We start from the raw sequence: 22940 nt of genomic DNA, 5'->3' as shown, positions 1-22940 counted from the left end.
ATTAAATCGAATTGAAATAGGTGCAAACAATTTAGAGTAAAACATTTACAACTCCCAATTAATTCACTCGATATTGAAGTGGAAATTATTTGCATAATGGTTAATTCTATAAAATGTATCAATAAGCACTTTAAGTCGATAAAACGAAATTCGATATTAAGCCACTGAATCTGAAAGGAATATGTTTGTCGATTTTTCATTAAAAAGGGAGTGATCTTAGCATACATAACAATCATCAACTAAGGGCTAGAATTGTAATGTTTCATGCAGCCAGCTTATTTATCTGATATGATATAAAAAGCCTTCTCAGAGAGTACAACTTAGGTAAGAGACTTCCTCTAGCTGCATTTACCTGTACCTAAAGCGTTGGAAGAGAGATGGTATTGTCTAAAAGAATGTCAAAACACAGCAATGAATTCTATGTATATGGTTTCAAACTATCCAGGAATGCTACATGAACACATACAGTGAATACGAGGCATTCAGTAAATTTTGGTAATGCTTTCACAGTGATAAATAGACAAAATAACAACACGCTTTCACTTTGGGCAGAAGCATTCACTTTATTTTTTACTAGATCTGGAATGCTAGTATTCCTTCATAAATAACTTTTCATCTAATCTTTTCGTAATACATTCGCCATGTTAATTTTTCTCATTATCTTTGCTACATGTTCTGATTCCTTTGTTATTTATCTGACTACTTTCATTTCTTTAAGATATCGTGATACGGTAACTTGGGTCAAAACACATTTGTGTCAGACACCGTACTTCGACTGACTAATCACGCAAGAACAGCAGCTAATCATTATCTCAACCTTAATCTATACGTAAAAAAAGAATTTTTGGTTCACTTGTGACTGCTATGACGATAGATTTACTGCTATCCTTTACTCTTCGTTCTGTTTTGTTCAAAAATGCTTAACAATTTATTTTGTTTGTTTAACCTACAGCCCTTATAAATACTCTTTGTAAGGGTATGAATTTTTTCATTGTTGATGTTAAGGACTGTAAACGATCAGCCTTTTTTGACATATGTCAATCCTGAGTGGATTGCTTTGAAACTCCTGTTAAGACATTGGGTTTGAGCCCATGTGTATGCATCTACATACTGAGATATAGGTACACTTAAGTGACGAGTCCTAAGTAAGACGAAAAGGGCGTTCTGCACCTTATTGTTCGCCACAACCATCCAACTGTGCTTAACAATTCTTCATCGTTCCTATAAAATCTAATTTAATCAAAATATAATCTTTATTCTACATTTTAGTCAAGTTTTCATCTCAGTTATTTGAGGAAATCATTGTATATGTAGGAGATTTAGGGCACACAAAATGAAAAAAAATCACTTCATTCCACAATCTTTGTTATTCTTACTGAACAAAATAAATTACATTATCAAAAGTGAATATCGAAGACATTTTAGATGAGATTAAAAGTACCAGTTAGAACGTAAAAATGTGGAAAAAGTGAATAAATTAATCTTACTTGGAAACTGATAAGATGCACATTTATTTCTTAAAAGTGTATTTCTTAAAATTGTGTTATATAGATACCTTTTTCAAAAAAAAGTCCCATCAAGATAATTTCATGTAGATTGATATGACGGATTTATTTATCGTAACTACGGCTTCTTCCTGATAAAATGTGCGTACACTTATTTGGCAGATGGGTGGGTGACCAAGTTGTTTCTGATTAAGCATCACCTTGGTATGTGATTGGTTATATTTCTCGTTTACGACAACGTATTCTAGTGTGCTAGCTGATTTTTTAAGGTTAAGGTTGAAAAATCTGTTCTTCAATGCAATCAAAATTGTTGAGTTTAGAAAACTGTGGAGAAAAATTCCAGATGGAAATAATTTTTGTCACGGATTAACGTTAGCTAGAAATCAAACAAAACTAAAAAGGACTGGAGAGCTATTTCATTTGAGTTTGGAACAACTCATAAGTTAGCACTTATGACTCCGCCAGAGATTGAACTCAAAACATCGATGTCTCCAAATGAGTGCACATCTTTTAGAAAACTTATATCGAATCCAATAGACTGTGCCTTTTATTTCAACCAATTAATGGTAAAGCAAGATAGTAGTCCAATGTCAACAATGACAACAAATCCCATTACTTACATGGCTGAACTTCACTACTTAAGACTGCTTTCTAGTCTATGTGATAGAAACTATCTTCAATTACGAAAAATTATTAAGCACATCGTAAATTATCACTATGGAGGATGTGCAGATTGTTGACTACTAATCCGAGACTCAATGATCTGCAAATTGAACTTCAATCAATTCACGATAATGCACAACAATCTTCCACTGTCTTCGGTGAGTAACTGCCTCGCCTCATACCTCACGCGGTTAAACTCTACTGATTATGGTTTCTCACTAACTATTCGGAGTATTTAGTATTATGTTACGCCCACATGGATTATTCTAGCTTTCAGACAGACTAATTAAATTATCTTTCTTGAATCACACTTTGATCTTGTCAATTATTTGCCTATAACCTTGACTTTTTTTCTATGAGCATATGTGTCAGTATTGCTTGCCCTATTAATCAAATGTCTATAGCTCATTTTTGTCTGACTGTAAATAGTGAGTTACGCTTTACCAAAGGGAGTTGACATGCTGTCTGAGTAAACGAATACCTCAAATAAACTCACTCAACTCAGTTCAAATTTGGCTTCTTATTACAGCCACCGCTTAAACAGGGTTAGCCTAGATGAAATATAAAGAGATAAACGGAAGATTTATGTTCGCGGTATATTTGTTTATTCATTCAAATTGAAGTCAGATCTTGGGACAATAAAGTGGTGAGTCACAAGGAACTTTAAAACTTTAAATGGTGTATTGAAAAAAAAGGAAGTGTAATTTGATGTTACGTAGATTACTATTGGATTCGAATGGATAATAATGATATAGATAGGAATAGATATTAGATTATATTTGAAACAAAATTTCCTAATAAACATTAATCAGTGAAGATCTATGAACTATTTAGAACAATTTTAGAAAAAGAAAAATATCTTTAAACTAGACTTACTGAAGAAAATGGACTTTTGGATAGATTTTCTTTTTGTACAGGTAGATTTTGTTGTGGATGGTGATGTAGCTGAAGATCTTGGTGATTTTGTTGTTGTAATCGATCATTGTTATTCAATAATGTCTTTTTATTGGCTGTTTCATCTACTGCATAATTTTTATCCAATAATGTTGGAGAATGTTTACTGACTGAAGTAGGACGACCACACTGAAATGGGAATTGTATTTTGTATTTAATTTTATTTTGTAAAAAACATACAAACAAAGTACAATAATATTCAATAGAAAAGTTTAATATTGAAATGATATCATATTCACGTATATAAAAGTAACAATAACAACATATAATTCTAATTAACTAATTTCATGAACGATAATAAGAATAAAGGAATTAGGTAACATTTATTTTAATCATTTTAAGTTTCAATTAATTAATTAACTCAGGAGAGAAAATAATTAAAAATAATAATCAAAGTATAGAAAGATAATTTCAAAGATCTAACTCTATTCAGTTAAATGTAAATAATATCTATTGTTTCGGTTTGAAAACTTCGGTTCAAGATGATGACCAAATGATCTAGTAACTTTTTATCTTCTCACTATTTTATATGGAAAAGATTAGTGATATGAATTAAGAAATGTACATATTACTGAATTATATTAGTAATATAAAACTATCTACACGAGCACCTACTGACTATTAGAGAAGATCATTTAAATTAAATATTATGCAAACTGTTATTTTAGATTTATAGAAGGGATTTTGCCTACATTCCATATTCGCTAAGTAAATGTTAAAAACGGAATATTTAAAAACATTATCTAGTTATTAACTTCGAGATCTACCGATAATGGAAGGAAATATGTTGAATAACTTCAACAAACTGAGTTGTAGAATATGGTGGATCAGTGGAGAATCCTGGTGGGTGGCCTGTGCCGAGAGGTGATAGGTGTAAGTAAATAAGTAATGATGGTTACTACGCCCGCACAATAATGTGCCAATAACGGAAATCAAACACATGGCTTATGTTACAAACTCACAGGAAGTAAACACAGAGCTACAAAGTCATGTGATTTACATTTGTCATCACACTGGAGGGGGTATATTTTTTGACTCGATACAGATTGATCGATGGTTATAAATGACTAAGGTGTTACCCATGATAAAATTATAAAATAAACATTAATCACAATGAAATAATCAATAGCCTAACAAGTGATAAATCTGACAGAACACGCATATTAAACTCAATATGAATATTAAGCTAACGATAGACTGAAGATTAGAGAACTGTTCTACATGATGCATTTTCCGTAATCAATAAAAATACTGTTGATTTTAATATTTGAGTACGGCTTTAGTATTAATTATAGAGATATACACACATAAGATGAAATAAAAATTACTCGGAAAAAAATATTTAAAAGAAAATGTACACTTAACAAAAACTATGACCATTCATCTATATATCTTGAATATTTAACGCAGAGGACTTTTATTTTTACTTAAAATGAGAGAGAATTGATAGATTGAGGCAAGTACTGAGATCCAGAACTGGTGTTTCGCCCTACTTGAGACTCACCAATTGGATGTACTTGCATTTCAGTGCGATTCATATAGGTTGTAAATAACCCAACTGAGACTAATTAAAATTCATTTTTAAATATCAACAACAGGATAACTCAAACCCCTACCAATTATGATGTAGTACATAAAAGTTTAACCCCTGTTTCTACGATTATTTAACCAATAAAAATATATTCATTTATTAATTTTTATGAAGTTTGATATATACCACAGATTTTGAAAAGTGTATAGAACAAACAAATTTGTATTCCAGTCGAATAACATGCATTCAAATTTAATGTGGTAAAACATTTGTTACTTATAATCGATTAAGTATGAGTTTAATTATGTTCATCTGTCGAACTTAGATAAGATCAAATAGATTTGGACAAGCAATTTAATAATGTCAGAATATATGGTTATAGAAGAAAATAACAATTTCACAAGAAATGTTAACATGACTTTCTTGAATGGATTTACACAGTTTGAACTAATGAGAGATAAAAATACTAACACAGTGATCACATTTCTATAAAATCATCGATTGAACTAAGTTTCATTGAAATCATGAACAGATCAATGTTAGAGATACAATTCACATAACTTTACGCTTCAAAATTAACCGATACACTTTTAAGAATGGATCGCACTAGCAGAGTTCGTGATGAAAATTTACCTTTGAAATAAAAATATTTGTCAATTGCTGGAAAATTAGCCTTTAAAACGAAGACGTTTTTACCGGTTGAAATACTCTAGTAATAAAGGTTGTGACTGTAATGTTTTAGCTTCCCACAATCTTCACGACATGAACACCACCTCTAACTCTGGTTTTAATACTTTAAAAGAAAACAAAAAATATCTAAGGAAATTAATGAACTGTTTAATATATATATATATATAATTCTTGGAAAAAATCTCAATGAAAAGTGATAAACTATATTTTATTCTCAAGTTTCTAATTTTTGTATATGAATGAATGAGAAATGTACTTCTAATCAAGGATGGGAGTAAGTGAAAGTGGGCAAGAGATCTATTTAACCTGAAATTTTGTATAAAACATATCCTACAAATAAGGGCTTGGGAAAGATTTTAACAGGATATCGTTTATCATACATACAGCGAAAATAGTCGATGTCTTATTGTGTTAATTATTTAATTCTCTGATATACTCAAAGTAAATTTTGAAGATAATCAATATGAGACACAAATTTAGCTACATAATCCACATAATAGACAGAGTGGTGTAGCTCAATTTCTTGGATTAGTTGAAGTTAGACATTAACACCGTTGGATACCTGCTCAGTGGTCTAATGATTAAGCGTTCACGCGCGAGACTGATAGGTCCTGGGTTCGAATCTCACTAGGAGGAATCATGGACGAACACTGCTGAGGAGTTCCACAATAGGACGAAACGGCCGTCCAGTGCTTCCAGGTTTTCCATAGTGGTCTAGCTTCAACTGACTCATGTCTCAACCATTGAAATTAATAAAAGTTAAGATAAACATGACGATTATCACTACTAAGTCACCCGTCAATCGTAAATTCACCAAGTCAATATAATCCTTATCCATAAACAATTTGATTTTAAGTGAATGATATTAATCGAAATGTTGGTAAGTATCTGTGGGTAGCAGTCATAAACTCATATGGTCGGAAGAACAGAATTAGGGGAATTTTTAAGCATCTTGTACAACACAATAAAAGTCCACCTTGAACAAAGAAAAAAGAAACAAATACTTATTGAATTATGCTCTCAATAGAATCTGTAAGATAGGGTAAGTAAGCTTTCACATCGTTTTCCAATGATATAAGCACCAAATCTAAGCACCTTCTGTACAAAGCTCTTCATAAAAAAACAAGTGATACCTAGTCAATACTAACTTTTGAATTTTGTGGAAGAAAACGTTCCGTAGGATCCTGATTAAGTTATGCCTATGACAAAGTGTTTACCGATAACTTTGAGTGTCAATGATTCAGACAAAGAAAAAGAGACGAAAAAAGAGAAAGTAGTTAATCGGCCGGTACAGATTAAAATGGATAAACAAGTTTAATTCTTTAATTTCAGTATTTATAGTGATTAAAAGAAATCAAATCTTAGATTAGTTAATGAACAATCAGTTTTTCAAATTAAAAAAGGATTAATCCTACCTATTTTGTACATAAACAGGTGATTTAAATATTATGGTTGATGAGATAATCTTTGGATAAAACATACTTCATTTATAGAATGTTTCTTGTCGAAAATTGTATTTATGAACCAATATTTATGAACAAACATTCATGCATCAGTGATATAATTTTTCATATACATACACACGTACACATATTTTTGAATACATTCGTAAACATGCAAATCAATGGAAAATTTTACATCATCAACTAGAAATGTATGATGAACCGATGATAATCAAAAAGGCGCTGATGGACACTTTACTCTGATTTTCGTTTCACAATACAATAGTTATAAATCAAATAGTTCGAATCTTCATCTTCATTATTGATTTAAGGTATGATGATTTTTATACAATATCATTGGAGAATGACTACTACGTCACTGCTACTTTCATTGATTTCAGGGGCATGGATGCTTGGTGGAACTTTTAAGAATTTAACTATTATTACCGGTGCTGATCAAATGATTATCACTCTACTTTAGTGAACGTTAAATGCAACATTGCAGCGAGACTGCCATCGAATTATGTATAATCAATAAATACATACATAATAAATAGGTGAGTACCTTAGGTTTGAATAAGTGGGTATGGAAAAGCGGCATTTTTGAAGAATTCGTTTTTTTCTACCTCTACCCAGAAGTACGTATATTTACTTAATAATAGATAGTCTAGATAATTGCTGGTATCATAAAACTAGTTAATACCTCATAAAATTCAAAGAAACCACCAATAAACTGATAAATCATGAAAACTAACTGAATGTTTCTGTAAAAGAAAAATGATAAAACAAAACTATTTTATGAGTAGTATTTGGTATTTTGAAGCAACGATTCCTAAATGTTAAGCACACACAAACAGACAGATATATACACGGTTAGGAGAGAAAACTTACATAGGTATGCATCATTAAATAGATAGAGTTTGATAGATATTTTTGCTGAAAACCTAACTTTGGGACAAAATTAAGTTGTTTAATTGTTTGAAAATAATTTCAGTTAAAATTTAGCAAAAGTATGACAGTGTTGAACGAAAAATTATGAAAATATTCCGAAAAAATATGGCGTCTAAAGATGTCGTTTAATGACAGTAGCACAACCTCACAGGCAAACGTGAGCAGCCTATATGCTTTGATTTAAACTAGGAATCTACGCAATTGGAGCTAGTTCAAAGGAGAAAAATTCAACCAAAACGTTGGTTAAGATGTACTGAGATTGTTATCAAACGATGTAGAACTTTTAAAAATCAAACTGGCTAGCAAACTCAGCTTTTTATTATTGATCCAGTGATATCGACGCTATAACGACATCAGGTTACCTAGTTTTGTTAATTTCTTACTTGCAACGCTGATCACGACCACAATTTTTCTAACTCATTGTCCCTAATGATTTCTGCTGTTTCCTGATTAGTTGTTTTGACTTTTAGTTCGCTGATTTTTCTGCATATCCCAAAGTTCAAGTTTTGTTGTAATCTATGTAAAGTTGCAATAAGCAAGGTATATTAACGACCTTGAGTGAAGCAATCAGGTATAAGATAATCCCTTTTGAATTTGCACACATACTTCGAAGCACAGTGAAGGATAGCATGCATCTCGTTGAAATGTAAGTAAAGATACTTATATCTCATTTCTAAAATTCTTAAAGTTCATGAAAAATATCATTTGTACAACAAAGTAGTAGGTGTGACATGGTGTGTAATTACAAAAAATTTACATTTTCGTGCCCGTGAAGACCTCCCAGCATGGCTAAACAAAGGTTTGATGAAGAAAGTGAACAGATAGATATTGGCCATTTAGTACAAACTGGGCATAGTGCCAGTATAAACCATTCTTTTTCAATTATTTATAAGGTCAGTAATTTTTTGCCAAAACTTGTCAAACTTAAAGTCCTTCAAACGGCTGAAGTAGTAGCCATCCAGATGAAGAAACCGGAGCTATGCGTACAGAAGAAATATCTTCAACCATCCCTCCTCCACTGGCCAACATCAGGGTCAACTAATCAATAGTAATTTCTGCTATTGAATGACCTAATTTGACTATTGCACCTACGACCTTTTGTAGTCAATTTTAATTATCTCTGTTATCTTTATTCACAAATCTTTGTATTGGTTAAACATCATTACTAATCTCCCCTATATATAGTTCATTCACTTCTCATTCATCTCTCCTTATTACGTCTTACTAATTTTTCACACAACATAGCCTTCCGCTAAACATTTGACCGAATTGTAATTGCGCCATTACTTCTCCCACCCTATCTAACCTAGATTTATTCTGATCATGGATCTAAAATTTCACTCCACGTATATGAAGATTCAAGTTAACATTCTATATGAATCATATCAACATTAACATTTTTATTGTATTTTGTTTAACATACCTAAATTCACATTCATTAAACGATGTACTTTGACCTTAACCTCACCATTTTTCGGATTATTAATTTGGATATATAACTGTAGAACCTGAAGAGAATTTATTGAAAAGAATATTCCTCGTTCAAATGTTAGTCTTTTAATATGATGGGGATCTTTAAACGAAAAAATTATCTGCTTCACGTTACCTATCGTACCTCAGCATATTTGATGTAATTCAGATTTTAGTCAATCGCCTTTCTGTGGATAAATGGTACTCTTAAACTCTAATACTCTAAAACCTGACTCAAAGCTCTAGTAAAATTCCCTATACTTAAACCTGACTTTTGTTCATTTACCATTATGGTGCCTACTACTTATGCTGAGAGATATAAATAGTATGTAGCATCAATCGGAAGAGGAGTGCCTGTCAGAAGATTGAATTGAAGAGAACAGAAAGGAAACAGAGAGGAATTGTAATAACAGAATTGAAAGAATTATGAAGCATGTAAAGGATGAGCGAAGGAAAATGTGCAAATAATGTATTTAATGTGTAGTCTTCATATTTTATGAAGGCACTGTAATTTTGTATTAAATAATAAATTGGTTTTAATCACCTGAATTTTCGTTCACTATACTATGACAAGTAACTCAATACATAATCGTTCATCATTCATATGTAAACTGCTTATTGGTTAAAAATTAGTGAATTTTATTACAAATCGTCACAAAACGAAACACTTTTATAGTCAGTTGGCTAGTCAGTATAGTACAGTAACAAGAGATTTACTCCACTTCAATTTTACGTTTTCTGGATATGAAACCTTTCTTCTATTCCTGCACTTTTCTTGGGTTCCATCGTTTGGAGATCATTGGTGAAACAACATATGCTGGCTGCCGTAGTATTGATTATGCAATAGATCCCATTTGCATTAGGATAATCTTAATTGCCGGTAATTATAATTATTCGATTTAACGTTCAAACTTATAATGTGACTACTACTGGCCATGTTAAGTACTCTTTGATTTTTTTATGTAGCAAATCGAAATTCCTTTTAAGAATATGCAATGAATGATAATAAAGTCAGTTAGTGTAATTGCATGGAGTATATAAAATGAATTCACTTTATCTCAAAATGTTTATTTTCGATTTATTAACGAAGTCCTCACAAATGAATGAAATAATGAGTTTTTAATGTGCATAAAGAAAGCTGAATGTTTATAAACGTCTAACTAAGTATGTCTTATCCACAAAGTGTATTACATTCTATCTATTTTATACATAATATTTTGCGTTCTTTTGATTATATGTTATTTCCTGGATTCTCCCCACCACCACTGCTTCTTACAACATACTAATGGATTATCAGTTTAATTAGTGAATAGAGGGAGGATATCGAAAGCCAAACAATTAAGTGGAATGAGAGTTGAAGGAAAATGGAAGATTAACAGGAAAATCTGCTTAGAATAGGTCAACAACAACAACAACAACAACAAATATATCACGATCAGTGATCAATCAATCAATCAATCCCATGAAACTATGGACTCCTTAATTTGAATTATTATTATTATTTTAAGATGTTATAATTAAGTTTATTCCGAAGTCGAAGGAAAATATCTACATTAATTGACTTCACTGTTGCATTGATATTTTGTTGAGAAGCATAAAACAGTAATAAATTGATTTGAATACAATTCATCAATCAATTCATACGGTTAAAATATCCATTTAAATCAATCAGTCGATAAGTAAATATTTTAGGAGAATAAAGTTTTGTAATAAATAATAATAATAATAATAATATCGCTTTTATGAAAAACGTCCAAATGAATGGAATAAGTTAAAATGATTACTACAACAATGGTCAAAGCCAAAAAAAGTAAAAATTACCAAACTGGAAAACATAGCATTAAAAAACGGGTTTTATTTAACACACAGACAAAATTAGGGTAGGTAACTCTTTCTGAACAAGCTTTACAAAAAAAACATGCTAATTGAACTATTTTTAACTAAATTAATAGTGTAGAGTGGACAGTTCCGGAAAATTTCCACTTGACTTTTGTATAAACACTTATGTGTGTTCTGTGCTTCTGTAGTATTTTGTTGTAGGATTCACCCTGAACAATAATAATAATTGTTGTGTCTTTATAGCCCGCTAGTTATCACGTAATCTATTCGCCAACCAAAATACGACTTATCCGCTCTTATAATGTACTCAACCAGTGACGTCCGACCGGTCTGATCAGCCTAGCGCCAACAGCAGCCTCCACTATGCGAATCATTTATTTCAGACATATTGGGTTTATGTATCAACCAAACAGACCGCAACACACCACAAAATAAGAAATAACATTCATACACAATAAAGCCAAAATGTGTCTGTGAACGTGGGAGACTGTAATTAATAAACTGAGTGTAATTTAGGAACAGTAAATCGTATAATAATAAATTATGGGTCAAAATGAAGCTTATAATAAGGGGAATATAGATATACACAATATAACCGCTGAATAGTTATACCATAAGAATATACAGATATCAGTTCATTAATAGGTCTCAGAAGTTACTCGTAATGTAATCTTCGCTAGGATATAATAATAATAATAATAATAATAATAATTATTATTATTATTATTATTATTATTATTATTATTATCATTATTATTACTATTCTATGTCTAGATTATTCTTGTTCTCATCAACTTGGCTGAGTCGCACAAATTGGTGGACGAGTTATAAATAAGGAAGGAAAAATACTTTTTATGACTAAAAATACCTGCCTAAAATAGGTTTAAAATTTTAATGTAGATTTGCTCCTAACCAGGATAAACAAATATGTCAATGTTGAAATAAACAGAAACAAAATTCACGATAAAATTATCTTAAATTACAATTGGTACCTGAAAAAAGCAGTTTTTTCAAAAACGTTTGGACACAATACCATAGAAACAGCATAAGATACTATATATGATATTATTAGAAGTAATAATCACAAATTCAATGTAAAAGGAACTTGTAATTTAAAGGGAAAAAAGTTGCGTAGATTTAGTTTGATTAATTAAGTCTAACAAATAACTATTTGAGTTGGTTATGAATATATTCATTGGAAATCTATATATGGGCAATAAAATTATGATGGAATTCTGTTACTGTAAGTCGATTTCTAAAGCCGGAATTCAGATTTTATTTATTTATTACCGGTGAAGGTAACTTAGTGTATCAGTAACGAGCCTATTAGTAGGACAGAGACCTGACTATTGCATATTCTGATCAATCTCAAATAGTAATATGCTGATTGACCTATTCTGCAAACAGTCATCACTAGTGGACGAAGATACTAGATTCTTATGTAATTTCCATATTTTTGTTGCCCAGGTTTATTGGGACAAATATTATTTGCTCTCAACTTATTTTAACTTAGAAAGAATCGAGTAAATTATCGCGGTCAGTGAGTATTGAACAGTAGAAGAATATAACAAAAATTGATAAATATAAGGAACAATGAAGAAAACGCCATCGGTCAGTTGTTATCAACTCAAGGCCTGTGAAACAAATATGCATCAGCCCGATTCTCTCTACATATCTTACATGAGTATTGTGGGGGAAAATCAACTGTTAGTTACAATGACAAGCTAAATATGAGAAAAATAGTTAGAAAATATTAAATAAATAAGAAAGTGACTTTAACAAAACGCATTATGTTCAAGTTGTGATGAGTGTAAACCGTTAAAAGACTCGTTTCGCCACTAAATATATCTCTTAGATTTGCACCATGTTCCATGTACACTCTTGCAGTTTAAGCAAACAAATAAGTAGTATCAATGGTCTGTCAAAATCCAGGACATAGATTTTAGCACGGTGGTAACTAATTCACACAAAAAGTTTTAATTAAAATCAATAATTATTCAAATACACACACCAAGGATGATAAAAACTGGCTGAACTGTACACCTTCTGATAACGCAAAACCCTTTGAAGTGAACACAAATGTACAAAAACAAGTTTACCTAACTTCCTCGTAAAGGATGAGTAAACCTAAGTGAGAATAATTTAATTATTTTCAGAAAAAAGTATCAATTATTCATCTATCATACATATTTATTGGATGACACTTTTACAAACCTCTAGTTATTGATCATAACAACTACCTCGAGAAGAAAAATTATTCAAGTAACTTTTGGTACTGCTTAAATAAATAAAATGTGGAAAATATTAAGGCATAGATATAGTCTCTTTATGAACAATGAATCATTGTCATTATTCTGTGGTGAAACATTTCCCATATAAGTGAAACAATAATTTTTCTAATAATAAAAAGCTTATTCAATGATAACGGTGTAATAAATCAGTCCCAATAGAATCAGTTTTACTCAATTGTTTATTCATCATCATTTATTAACACACAAACAAGCACACGTATATATGTATTCGTTAACAGACATACAACTAATGTCATTAAAATTCGTTGTAAATATTTAACTATTCCGTCAACATTAACAAAAATCTCACCGGTCATCAACAACATATACGTTAAATTAAAAAATAGCTAAATTGATTTTCATGAAACGGAAAACAAAGAAATCGTAAAAATCACCAACATCATTATTATTGTCCATGGATCACCTCTCCTTCATCATCATCATGCTTATGTTGAATCGATGTATTGGATGAGAATGAGGAGAACAAGAAGCATTTGGATTTACTTTTAAGACAAGAAAGAAACTGATTTAAGAAATACTTTTTTTCCTTAAACACATTAAATCTCCTTTACATCATACACACACATAACCTAGTTAAAAGAGAAATAAAATGTTTGGTAAACAATTATTAGCTAATAATCAATTCGTGTTGATGCAAAACTATGTCTAAAAAAATAGGAAAGTTTTGCGCGGGTTAAGAAACAAGCATTCAGAAAAATGATAACGTCCTACTGCGAAAGGAAAAGAAAGAGAGGTGAGAGAACAACGCAAAAAGAATGGAGAAGCAAAAAACTTTGATAAGAGAGAAAAAAATAACGTAGCCTAGATTTCAGGACTTTATAAATTGATAAATAAACAAATAGAAAGACTTTAGCAATTTTTTTACAAACATACACACTCTTCATCTCATCCTCTTCAACTCCAGCTCTTAAATATATTAATATCAATATGAAGAGAATGACCTAATTAATTAAGAAGAATGTCATCATGATAATAATATCCAAATACTGTTTGCTCACAGACTATTTTCATTTCAAGATAAAGAGTAGATTTATTAGTTTCCAAAATAACTGAAATGTTTTATTAACTTCTTAAAACAATCCTATAGATCTGATAACCTTTTTCCTACAATATACAATCCAATTTTTCAGTAATTGTTTGTTTCATATGGTCCAATTTGAATGTCTCAAACTGCCTTAAAATGTTAATTTGTAAGTAAACTCTAATACCTCTTATAAGCATCAAACTGTGTTAAGATCATAATAATGAGTAGTGGATAAAATATTGGGTACCTTAATTATATTAAATAAATGTACTAAACATGGTACACCCCCTCGTAACCACAAATGTCCAGTTCGAGGATGAATGGTTGTGTTTTAAATGAGAAGTAGTGACTAATATGGTTCAACGACAAACTAACTAAAATTAGAAATATAGATAGATGAATTCTAACGTATCATAATTAGTTGTAACATATTACTTTGTTCAATGATAAGTTTAACCGAATTATCATATAATCACGATGCACATAGAAAGGTATTAACTATATCAAAGTATACACGAGTAAACATGAATGATATTTTCAAAAATAGTAAAGCCTTGATTCCCTATACATGATTGAAATTGATTACAATAATAAGTGCGAAATACCCTACTAGTAGATACAAGGACAATATTATTATCTAAGATTGGTAAAAAAAAAATATGGAAAAAAGCCAACACACAAAAGTATCCAATGATGGGCGTAGTTTGACATTCAATACATAGTCTAACTGACTTTAAGGAACAAAAAGACAAATTGTCATTAACTGGTAATTATAGTTTATGTTGCTTAATTTATAAAATAAAACATTAAGTTAAGTAGCAATCGTTTGGAAAATACTAATGGTCAACAATATCAGTAATAATGGAGATATTTACAAACAAAATATTCCCGTTTAAAACATATTAGTAACATAATAGAGAGGGATTGTAGCTCAACTTCATATCTTCATATAATCTACTAAGATACGTATTAAAAAATAACACTAAAGCTGACATAATATTTTGTTTAATGTTACAAGAAAATTTCATCATTCAAATGCTTCATTGAGAAAGAAAGCAACGCGGATTTTAAGAAGTGCAATATACGATCATATTTCCATATTAAAAGACTAATATTTGAACGAGGAATATTCTTTTCAATAAATTCTCTTCAGGTTCTACAATTATATATTCAAATTAATAATCCGAAAAATGGTGAGGTTAAGGTCAAAGTACATCGTTTAATGAATGTGAATTTAGGTATGTTAAACAAAATACAATAAAAATGTTAATGTTGATATGATTCATATAGAATGTTAACTTGAATCTGCGTATATGTTTAGTGGTAGGCTATATTGTGTGAACTAAACGTTTGACCGAATTGTAATTGCGCCATTACTTCTCCCACCCTATCTAACCTAGATTTATTCTGATCATGGATCTAAAATTTCACTCCACATATATGCAGATTCAAGTTAACATTCTATATGAGTCATATCAACATTAATATTTTTACTGAGGTAGGCACCTGTTTCATCCCGTTCGCAGGATGGTGGATGTGCACTGCTGAGGAGTCACACAATAGGATGAAATGGCCGTCCAGTGTTTCCAGGTTTTCAATGGTGGTTTAACATTAAACGGTTCATGATCTCAATCAAGAAGTTAACAATCTCCACAACTCCTAGACTGATAATTAACATTTTTATTGTATTTTGTTTAACATACCTAAATTCACATTCATTAAACGATGTACTTTGACCTTAACCTCACCATTTTTCGGATTATTAATTTGAATATATAATTGTAGAACCTGAAGAGAATTTATTGAAAAGAATATTCTTCGTTCAAATATTAGTCTTTTACTATGATGGGGATCTTTAAACGATATTTCCATATACTAAACTAAGTAAACAAGTACATGTTGGGATGATAATTAGTAAAAAGTAATTGGCATGATACCCCGGGAACATGTTTCGTATTATTTAGTACTCTTCAGCAAGGTATATGTTGAATGTTGGAGAAATTAAAGCTCCCAGAAGGATTAAGGCTGAAACTGACCTGTCAAACGCTTCTAAAAGCTTGGAATGGATATCGAGTCACTAAGGCTGGTCACCATATTGCAACTTAACTGATAAAATTCGATCAACAGTAAAGGTAGACATAAAAATGACATTAGTCACTATTCAGTAATCATTTAATTATAAGTAATTGGTTTTGTAATCAACGGTGCAGTAAATTTGTTATATACAAGTTTCAGAAACTCTGAAAAAAGATACAGTTAAGCGAATTTCAAAGGTTGAAACTAAACTACTGGAAAAAGTTATGTTAATAAAAAGATCATGATAGAATGTTTGATGAAATTAACTTTTATAAATTAAGAGGATTTCAGTGTTATACAAGAATTCAGTCAGTGTTTTTATAAATAATATGATTTTCATATTATCAAAATAAAATTCTAAAATTCATATGCCTATTATCTATTTTGTCACATATATACATAAAATAATGGTTAGTAGAGTTCGCCTATAAACTTGTCACTTGAAATCTGATATTGTGGATAACATCAGTCTTAGATAAAAATATTTTATTATAAACAATAAATTTTTTTTCCAAAATAAAATAAAACTACAATACCCATAAGTTAATGAATATTTATATTCACTTACTAACATATTAATTAGTTCTTCTCTGCGTTTTGTTGTTAGTCCACGTTCAACAATTCCATTTAAATTTTCTCTATGAGATTGTGAACGTGGTGTATGGTTGAAATGTGTTAATGTTTGACCATTTATAAGTTTATTAATATTATTATCATTACGCTGTGAACGTGGTATAAAATTAGATACACTTGTTTTACGCAAATTAACTCGATCCGATGAAGAATAAGTTGGCAAACGACTTTTATGTACATCAATGACACTAGATGATTTTGTCAGTACAGGAGCTATTTGTGAGGAAAAAAGAAGAAAAAAAACGATGAAATCTGCTTTAGAGGTTATCAATTAAATATCGAGAAAATAACTTACTTAGCAATAACTTGCAACTGACGGATTAATAAATAGTGATTAATGTTATGTTTTCTTAATATTTTAGTGTTAATAGACAGTTATATCTATGAAATTGAAATGTGATCATTAGTATAAGTGACGCTACATCATATGTATTATATTGAGTATTAGACAAACATGGCATTGTCAATTGTAAACACATTAGTTTGACATTTTATTTTATTTATTTGAACACATGAATATTGGTACAAACGGGCACCAGATACATATGCGCCACACAATAATAATGAGAATATGAAGAGATAAAGAATGTAAGGTGTGTATAAGAAAAAAGAAGTACAATGAACAGAAATTAGTGTATGATAGTGAAATAATAATAATGGGAGAGACAGTTCAATTAGCAAAAGTACAGCCAAAGAGAATTCTTCCACTTAAAGAAATTACGTCCTTCTTTATCAAGAAAGTAAAACGAGGTTACAGCAGGATCGTCACTGGCTTCTATTCTGAGCCATATCCGATAACGTCTCTAGCCACCGTGTTACACCGTCTCTAGGACCCCAACCAAAGAGTCATGAAGGACCGACAGAAGCCAGTCCTGCACAGCTCTCATGCATACCGCGACACTATGTCATACACTGACCAGCTCTCTGTTTTTTCCAACCAGTCCCAGAGTCGGCAAATAATGCTTGACGAGGAATTCTCTGGGACAACATTCGTAGAACATGACCAAGTCACCGAAGTCGATGTTTCAAGATGGTGACACCAATTGAATTATTGTCGCTGTGCCTAACCTCTGTGTTACTAACACGGTGTTGCAACGGGATGTCAGCAATACTTCGGAGACAACGATGATCAAAAACGGAGAGTCGTCTAACATCCTCAACTCGGAGAGGCCAGGTTTCACAAGCATGGAGCAAAACTGCTCTCACCGACGTGTTGTAGATCCAAACTTCTACAGACAGACTAACATCACGAACGCGCCTAAGATGGTCCAGATTAGTATAAACCGCTTTGGCTTACACTATCCGTGAAATTATCTCATCACTCACGCCACCACCAGCAATTATGCAACTAACCAGATACACGAAGTTCTCGATTACTTCTATCTCTTCAGTACCCAGGGTGAGTGCAGGATCAGGGTCTTGTCAGTCTTGCAAAAGTACTTTGCAATTAGGTGCGAAGCACATACCAAGCTCACGGACAGTGATTGCCAACTGATTAAGTGCGAATTGCATGACTTAGGTATTATCGCACAGTAAGAAAATATCATCCGCATACTCAAGGTCGAGAAGTCTTTCTCCAGGCCACAGATCCACACCACCATTACTTACATCCATCAGAGCTGTTTCCAGAACCTGGATTCATTTTCGATTGATTAATACATGTGAACATTTTTATAGTATGAAATTGTAATTCCTAAAAAGAAATATGAATAATTGCTCCTATAAACACAAGTATATTGTGTATCTAGATTCATTCTTGTTTTCAATCCTGTCGAGTCAATTTAAAAAGGATTGGTTGAAGAGTTCTACACATAGAGAAGTCAACACCGAAACAAAAAGTCAACTGTTTTTTAACTTAAATATCTGTGTAGAGGCTTATAGTTTGGTGATTCATTTACACAGTTTATACGTCTAAATACTATTGCCAATGCTTAATTTATACAACAGCTATACAGTACAATTGATCTGAACACAATGTGTATGGTTATCAGTTCAGTAAATACAAGTTATGTAATAATATAAGAAAATTCAAAATGCCTTCAATTATATTAACAACTTTACTAAGCGAAATATCACAGGACGTAAATATTTTGTTTGTTGATTTAAACACTTAATGTACTTGATCTTAAATAGATTTTTGTAAACAAACTAATAGACATGAGTCATTTAGGTCAATCAGTCGTTTAACTGATAGATAAATAAAAAAATTATAAACAAAACCTTAATTGACCTCAATTCATTTTAATATATGAAATATAAAGCCATTGGAAATATAAACATAACCAGGATATAAGTTGTCCGTGGAGTAGTAGTAGTAGTAGTAGTAGTTCAAAACTATGTAAAAACAGTTGTAGACCTCTGGTGTCTATGATTATGGTTATAATAAGGGAAATATTTATATATGAAACAATTATATCTAGTGTTAAAATCAACGGCACTAGAATAAATCAATAAAGGCCACTCATTGATAGTTTGAGTTGCATAACAGTACATTTTTCGCGGTCAAAGACTGTGTATCAGAGAGTCAGAAATAAAATATTGTCAGAATAAGGGTTTGTGGAAAAAGTAGTGATTTAATGGTTGAATTCATGAGTCGGTTTAAGCTAGACCACCATGGAAAACCTGTAAGCACTGGATGGCCGTCTCGTCCTAGTATGGGACTCCTCAACAGTGTGCACCCACGGTCCGGCACGCGAGAACGCTTAGTCTCTAGACCACTGAGCCTGCATTCAATAGTGTTAATGTCTATCTTCAACCAATCCACGATATTCGGCGACCGTCCACCACTGTCGTCAGTGAGTAATTGCCTCACAACAGACACTGGCCACGTCTACTCTCTAGAACTCTAGGAAACACATCTTGAAGCCAGACACTAGTGAGCACATGATGATTATTGTCAGAATGAGGGTTTGTGGAAATTATAGTAATTTAAGTTGAATTCATGAGTCGGTTTAAGCTAGACGACCGAGGAAAATAAAATAGTTCGAGATATTTCCATTCAAGAAATAGAATGTTTTAGGGCCAAGATTTCTTTACAAATAATTATTATGATAGCTTTAGCAGGAAATAATTCAGGATAAAATCAATCACAGACTTGACAACAAGAATCAGATTATCACGAACAAAGCGATTGTTAATTATTCTAGAATCGTTATCACAACGTATAACACAATAACAACATACCTGATACTATAGTCGATATAGACATAGGCAATTTTAACTGACTAAACACATGGTAGATATTATACAAATAAATTATCCAATCAGAATTTGACTTGGGACAAACTATCGATTTTTTCTGGTTATAACCAATAGTATGACAGTGTTGAATAGGATGAATCACGTATGAACCAGATTTTAAATTGAAATTAATCGAGAAGTGTTCTGACAACAAACTGCAAGCATTTGTTAATCGTGAATAATTTGCTTGATCATCAGATCGTCGTCTTCTTCTGTTATCACTACCATCAGTATAATCAAATTTGTCAATCTCAAGTTGATTCAACAAATCCGGTAACAATTCAGGACGATAACGATGTATAAGACAAAGAAGATTACGTCCACATATCCAATTTGACGGAGTAAGATCATTAACTGGATCAATAAGACCACAAATTAAATATGAACTTAATCGAATTTGAAACCAACGAATTAAAGTATTTTCAACAGGATTTAAATAAAAATTCCTCTGTTCATAATGTTCAGGTTTTATCCAATATTTTTGTATTGCAGCTTGGGTTGTTACTGGAGAATCAATACCATGTTTTGTTGATAACATATCTTCAGGATCTTTTATGTACAAATGCTGCACTTGCTTTGGACTGATAAGATTTACATCGCAACGCTGATATCTATGCAACGCAAAAAGACAGTTATTTAGATCTTAAAGTACGAATTTGAAACGGTTGAATGGCACTCTAGTGGTGACCAAAAATTAATCAATCAATATTTCAATTCATGAGTCACAAGTGTGTTTATGCACTGGCTATGAGTCACATTTGATAACTAAAGATACTAACAGACTGTTCCGATTCTCCTAGATGAACGAACAAAACTCAGAACTTTACCTAATTATACATTGGCTACGATTATATTCTTTATTGGACAGTAAAGCAAGTTAACGAAAAGAAACATTCAGTAAACATAAAAGAATATATAAATAAACAATGAATCAAACACACTTAAGAAAGTAGTCATAAGTGGGACTCAGAATGCGAGTTTCGTTTGATTCGGAATTGGCTTAAACCTAATATCCATTGCTTGAAAATGAGGCACGTTTCCTCTTCTAATGCTCTATTGACTAACGGTAATCACTGATTTCCAGTGGATATTCAGAACTGGATCGACCAGTCGCTCATATAATTTATATGCTCTTTGAATGGACATCTAGACGCGGATTAGAATACACTTGTTTCTCATCGACATTACTATCAATTTACTTTTTTAAAAAAATGAGAACTGGATAATCAAATGTTGCATACATTGAAACATGCATATACAAAGATGAATAATAAATTTGTTTTTAGCCTGGCGCCAAATAATTACATCATGCAACATTTCTAATGTGTGGGAAAGAGAATTTAGCCGATAAGGTTGTGATACAGTCAGAAAATGTGTAATAAAAAAGTAAATGAGGAATCCATTTATTTTCGTAGTAGATAATTATCAGCTAACTGAACTTTTAAAAAAAGAGAATTGAAAGCAAGACAAAACAACTGATTTCCACAAAGGAATTCAGTGTTAGCTTAATCGTCCAGAATTTTTATCTGTTTAGTTGATAGCACTTTAGAAATAAAGTTTGTTTTAATTTTTAACAAAGAAACTTTGATTCTCATTTCTATTTGTTTATAAGCAAAAATGAGTAACTCATGTAGTTTAAAACCTTCTATTATGGTCGCTTTGATAAGCAACCAACGATGTAGAGGTATAACTCATTCAACGGTAAAAAGAACAAAATTCAAATAAACTGTTTGCATATTTATCGAGAATAACCATAGCCAACGATTCTAGTGCGCAAAACATTATCGCAGGTCTACTGAAACCTCGCTCAAAACTACACATTGGAGCCTTCAACGTACGCACCCTATGTCAAGTCGGTCAGCAGGCTTCCTTGGATAAAATCCCAGAATCTCGTACCATTGATGTATGCTGTGTCTCCGAGACACACATACAGGATCCTAGTGTGGTCATTCACTTGACCGCACCTCGGTGAAATTGAGAGCCGACGAGATACATCCGTGTATCTGGCGACCCGATGGCCAGTTCTCGTGGACTGGCAGGTGTAGGCATAGCACTAAGCATAAGTTCACGAAGACTCGTGAACTGCAAACACGAGAGAATCAAGCTGGCTTCAGACCTGGTCGTGGCTGCATCGACCACATATTCACCATTTGTCAGGTTCTAGAACACAGGCATATTTATCGGCGTCCGACAATGGTGGTCTTCCTTGACTTAAAAGCAGCATTTGACTCCATAGAGCGAGAGATTCTGTGGCAGTGTCTGTCATTGAAAGGCGTACCTCAGAAGTACATAAACTTTGTCAATGCTCTTTACTCGAACACTACTAGTCTAATCAGAGCTTTTGGCGAACTGTCATCTGCTTTTGCAACCTCAAGTGGTGTTCGTCAAGGTTATTCACTCTCGCCATTTTTGTTTAACTTCATCATAGACCTACTGACGGAAATAACATTCTCGACGACTGGATTCTCGGGTATTGATCTCCTTCCACTTATCGACTTAGAATACGCAGATGACATAGTCTTGTTTGGTGAAGACGCTGATAGAATGCAGTCTTCAGGTAGCACTGACCAACAATGCCCGAATGTTTGGGATGTGTTTCTCTCCCTCTAA

At 31.9% G+C, this 22940-nt stretch overlaps 1 protein-coding gene across 2 annotated transcripts in view; it reads right to left on the bottom strand.

Annotated features, from left to right (window-relative positions):
- The window catches only part of MICAL3_1 ([F-actin]-monooxygenase mical3), a 99381-nt gene that overhangs the window by 23778 nt on the left and 52663 nt on the right, over positions 1–22940 (bottom strand). For both annotated transcript variants that reach the window (XM_051218843.1, XM_051218844.1), the window contains exons 10-12: positions 20274–20941; positions 17026–17303; positions 3045–3251 (exon numbers count right to left, since the gene is read on the bottom strand). In XM_051218843.1, the coding sequence (XP_051072314.1) occupies positions 3045–3251; positions 17026–17303; positions 20274–20941 (1153 nt within the window). The remainder of the gene's footprint in view (positions 1–3044; positions 3252–17025; positions 17304–20273; positions 20942–22940) is intronic.

Source organism: Schistosoma haematobium, chromosome ZW (genome assembly GCF_000699445.3).
Source record: "Schistosoma haematobium chromosome ZW, whole genome shotgun sequence".
NCBI classification, from domain to species: domain Eukaryota; kingdom Metazoa; phylum Platyhelminthes; class Trematoda; order Strigeidida; family Schistosomatidae; genus Schistosoma; species Schistosoma haematobium.
The sequence above is the reverse complement of the archived record's forward strand: the minus strand, read 5'-3'. Positions and strand labels throughout refer to the sequence as shown.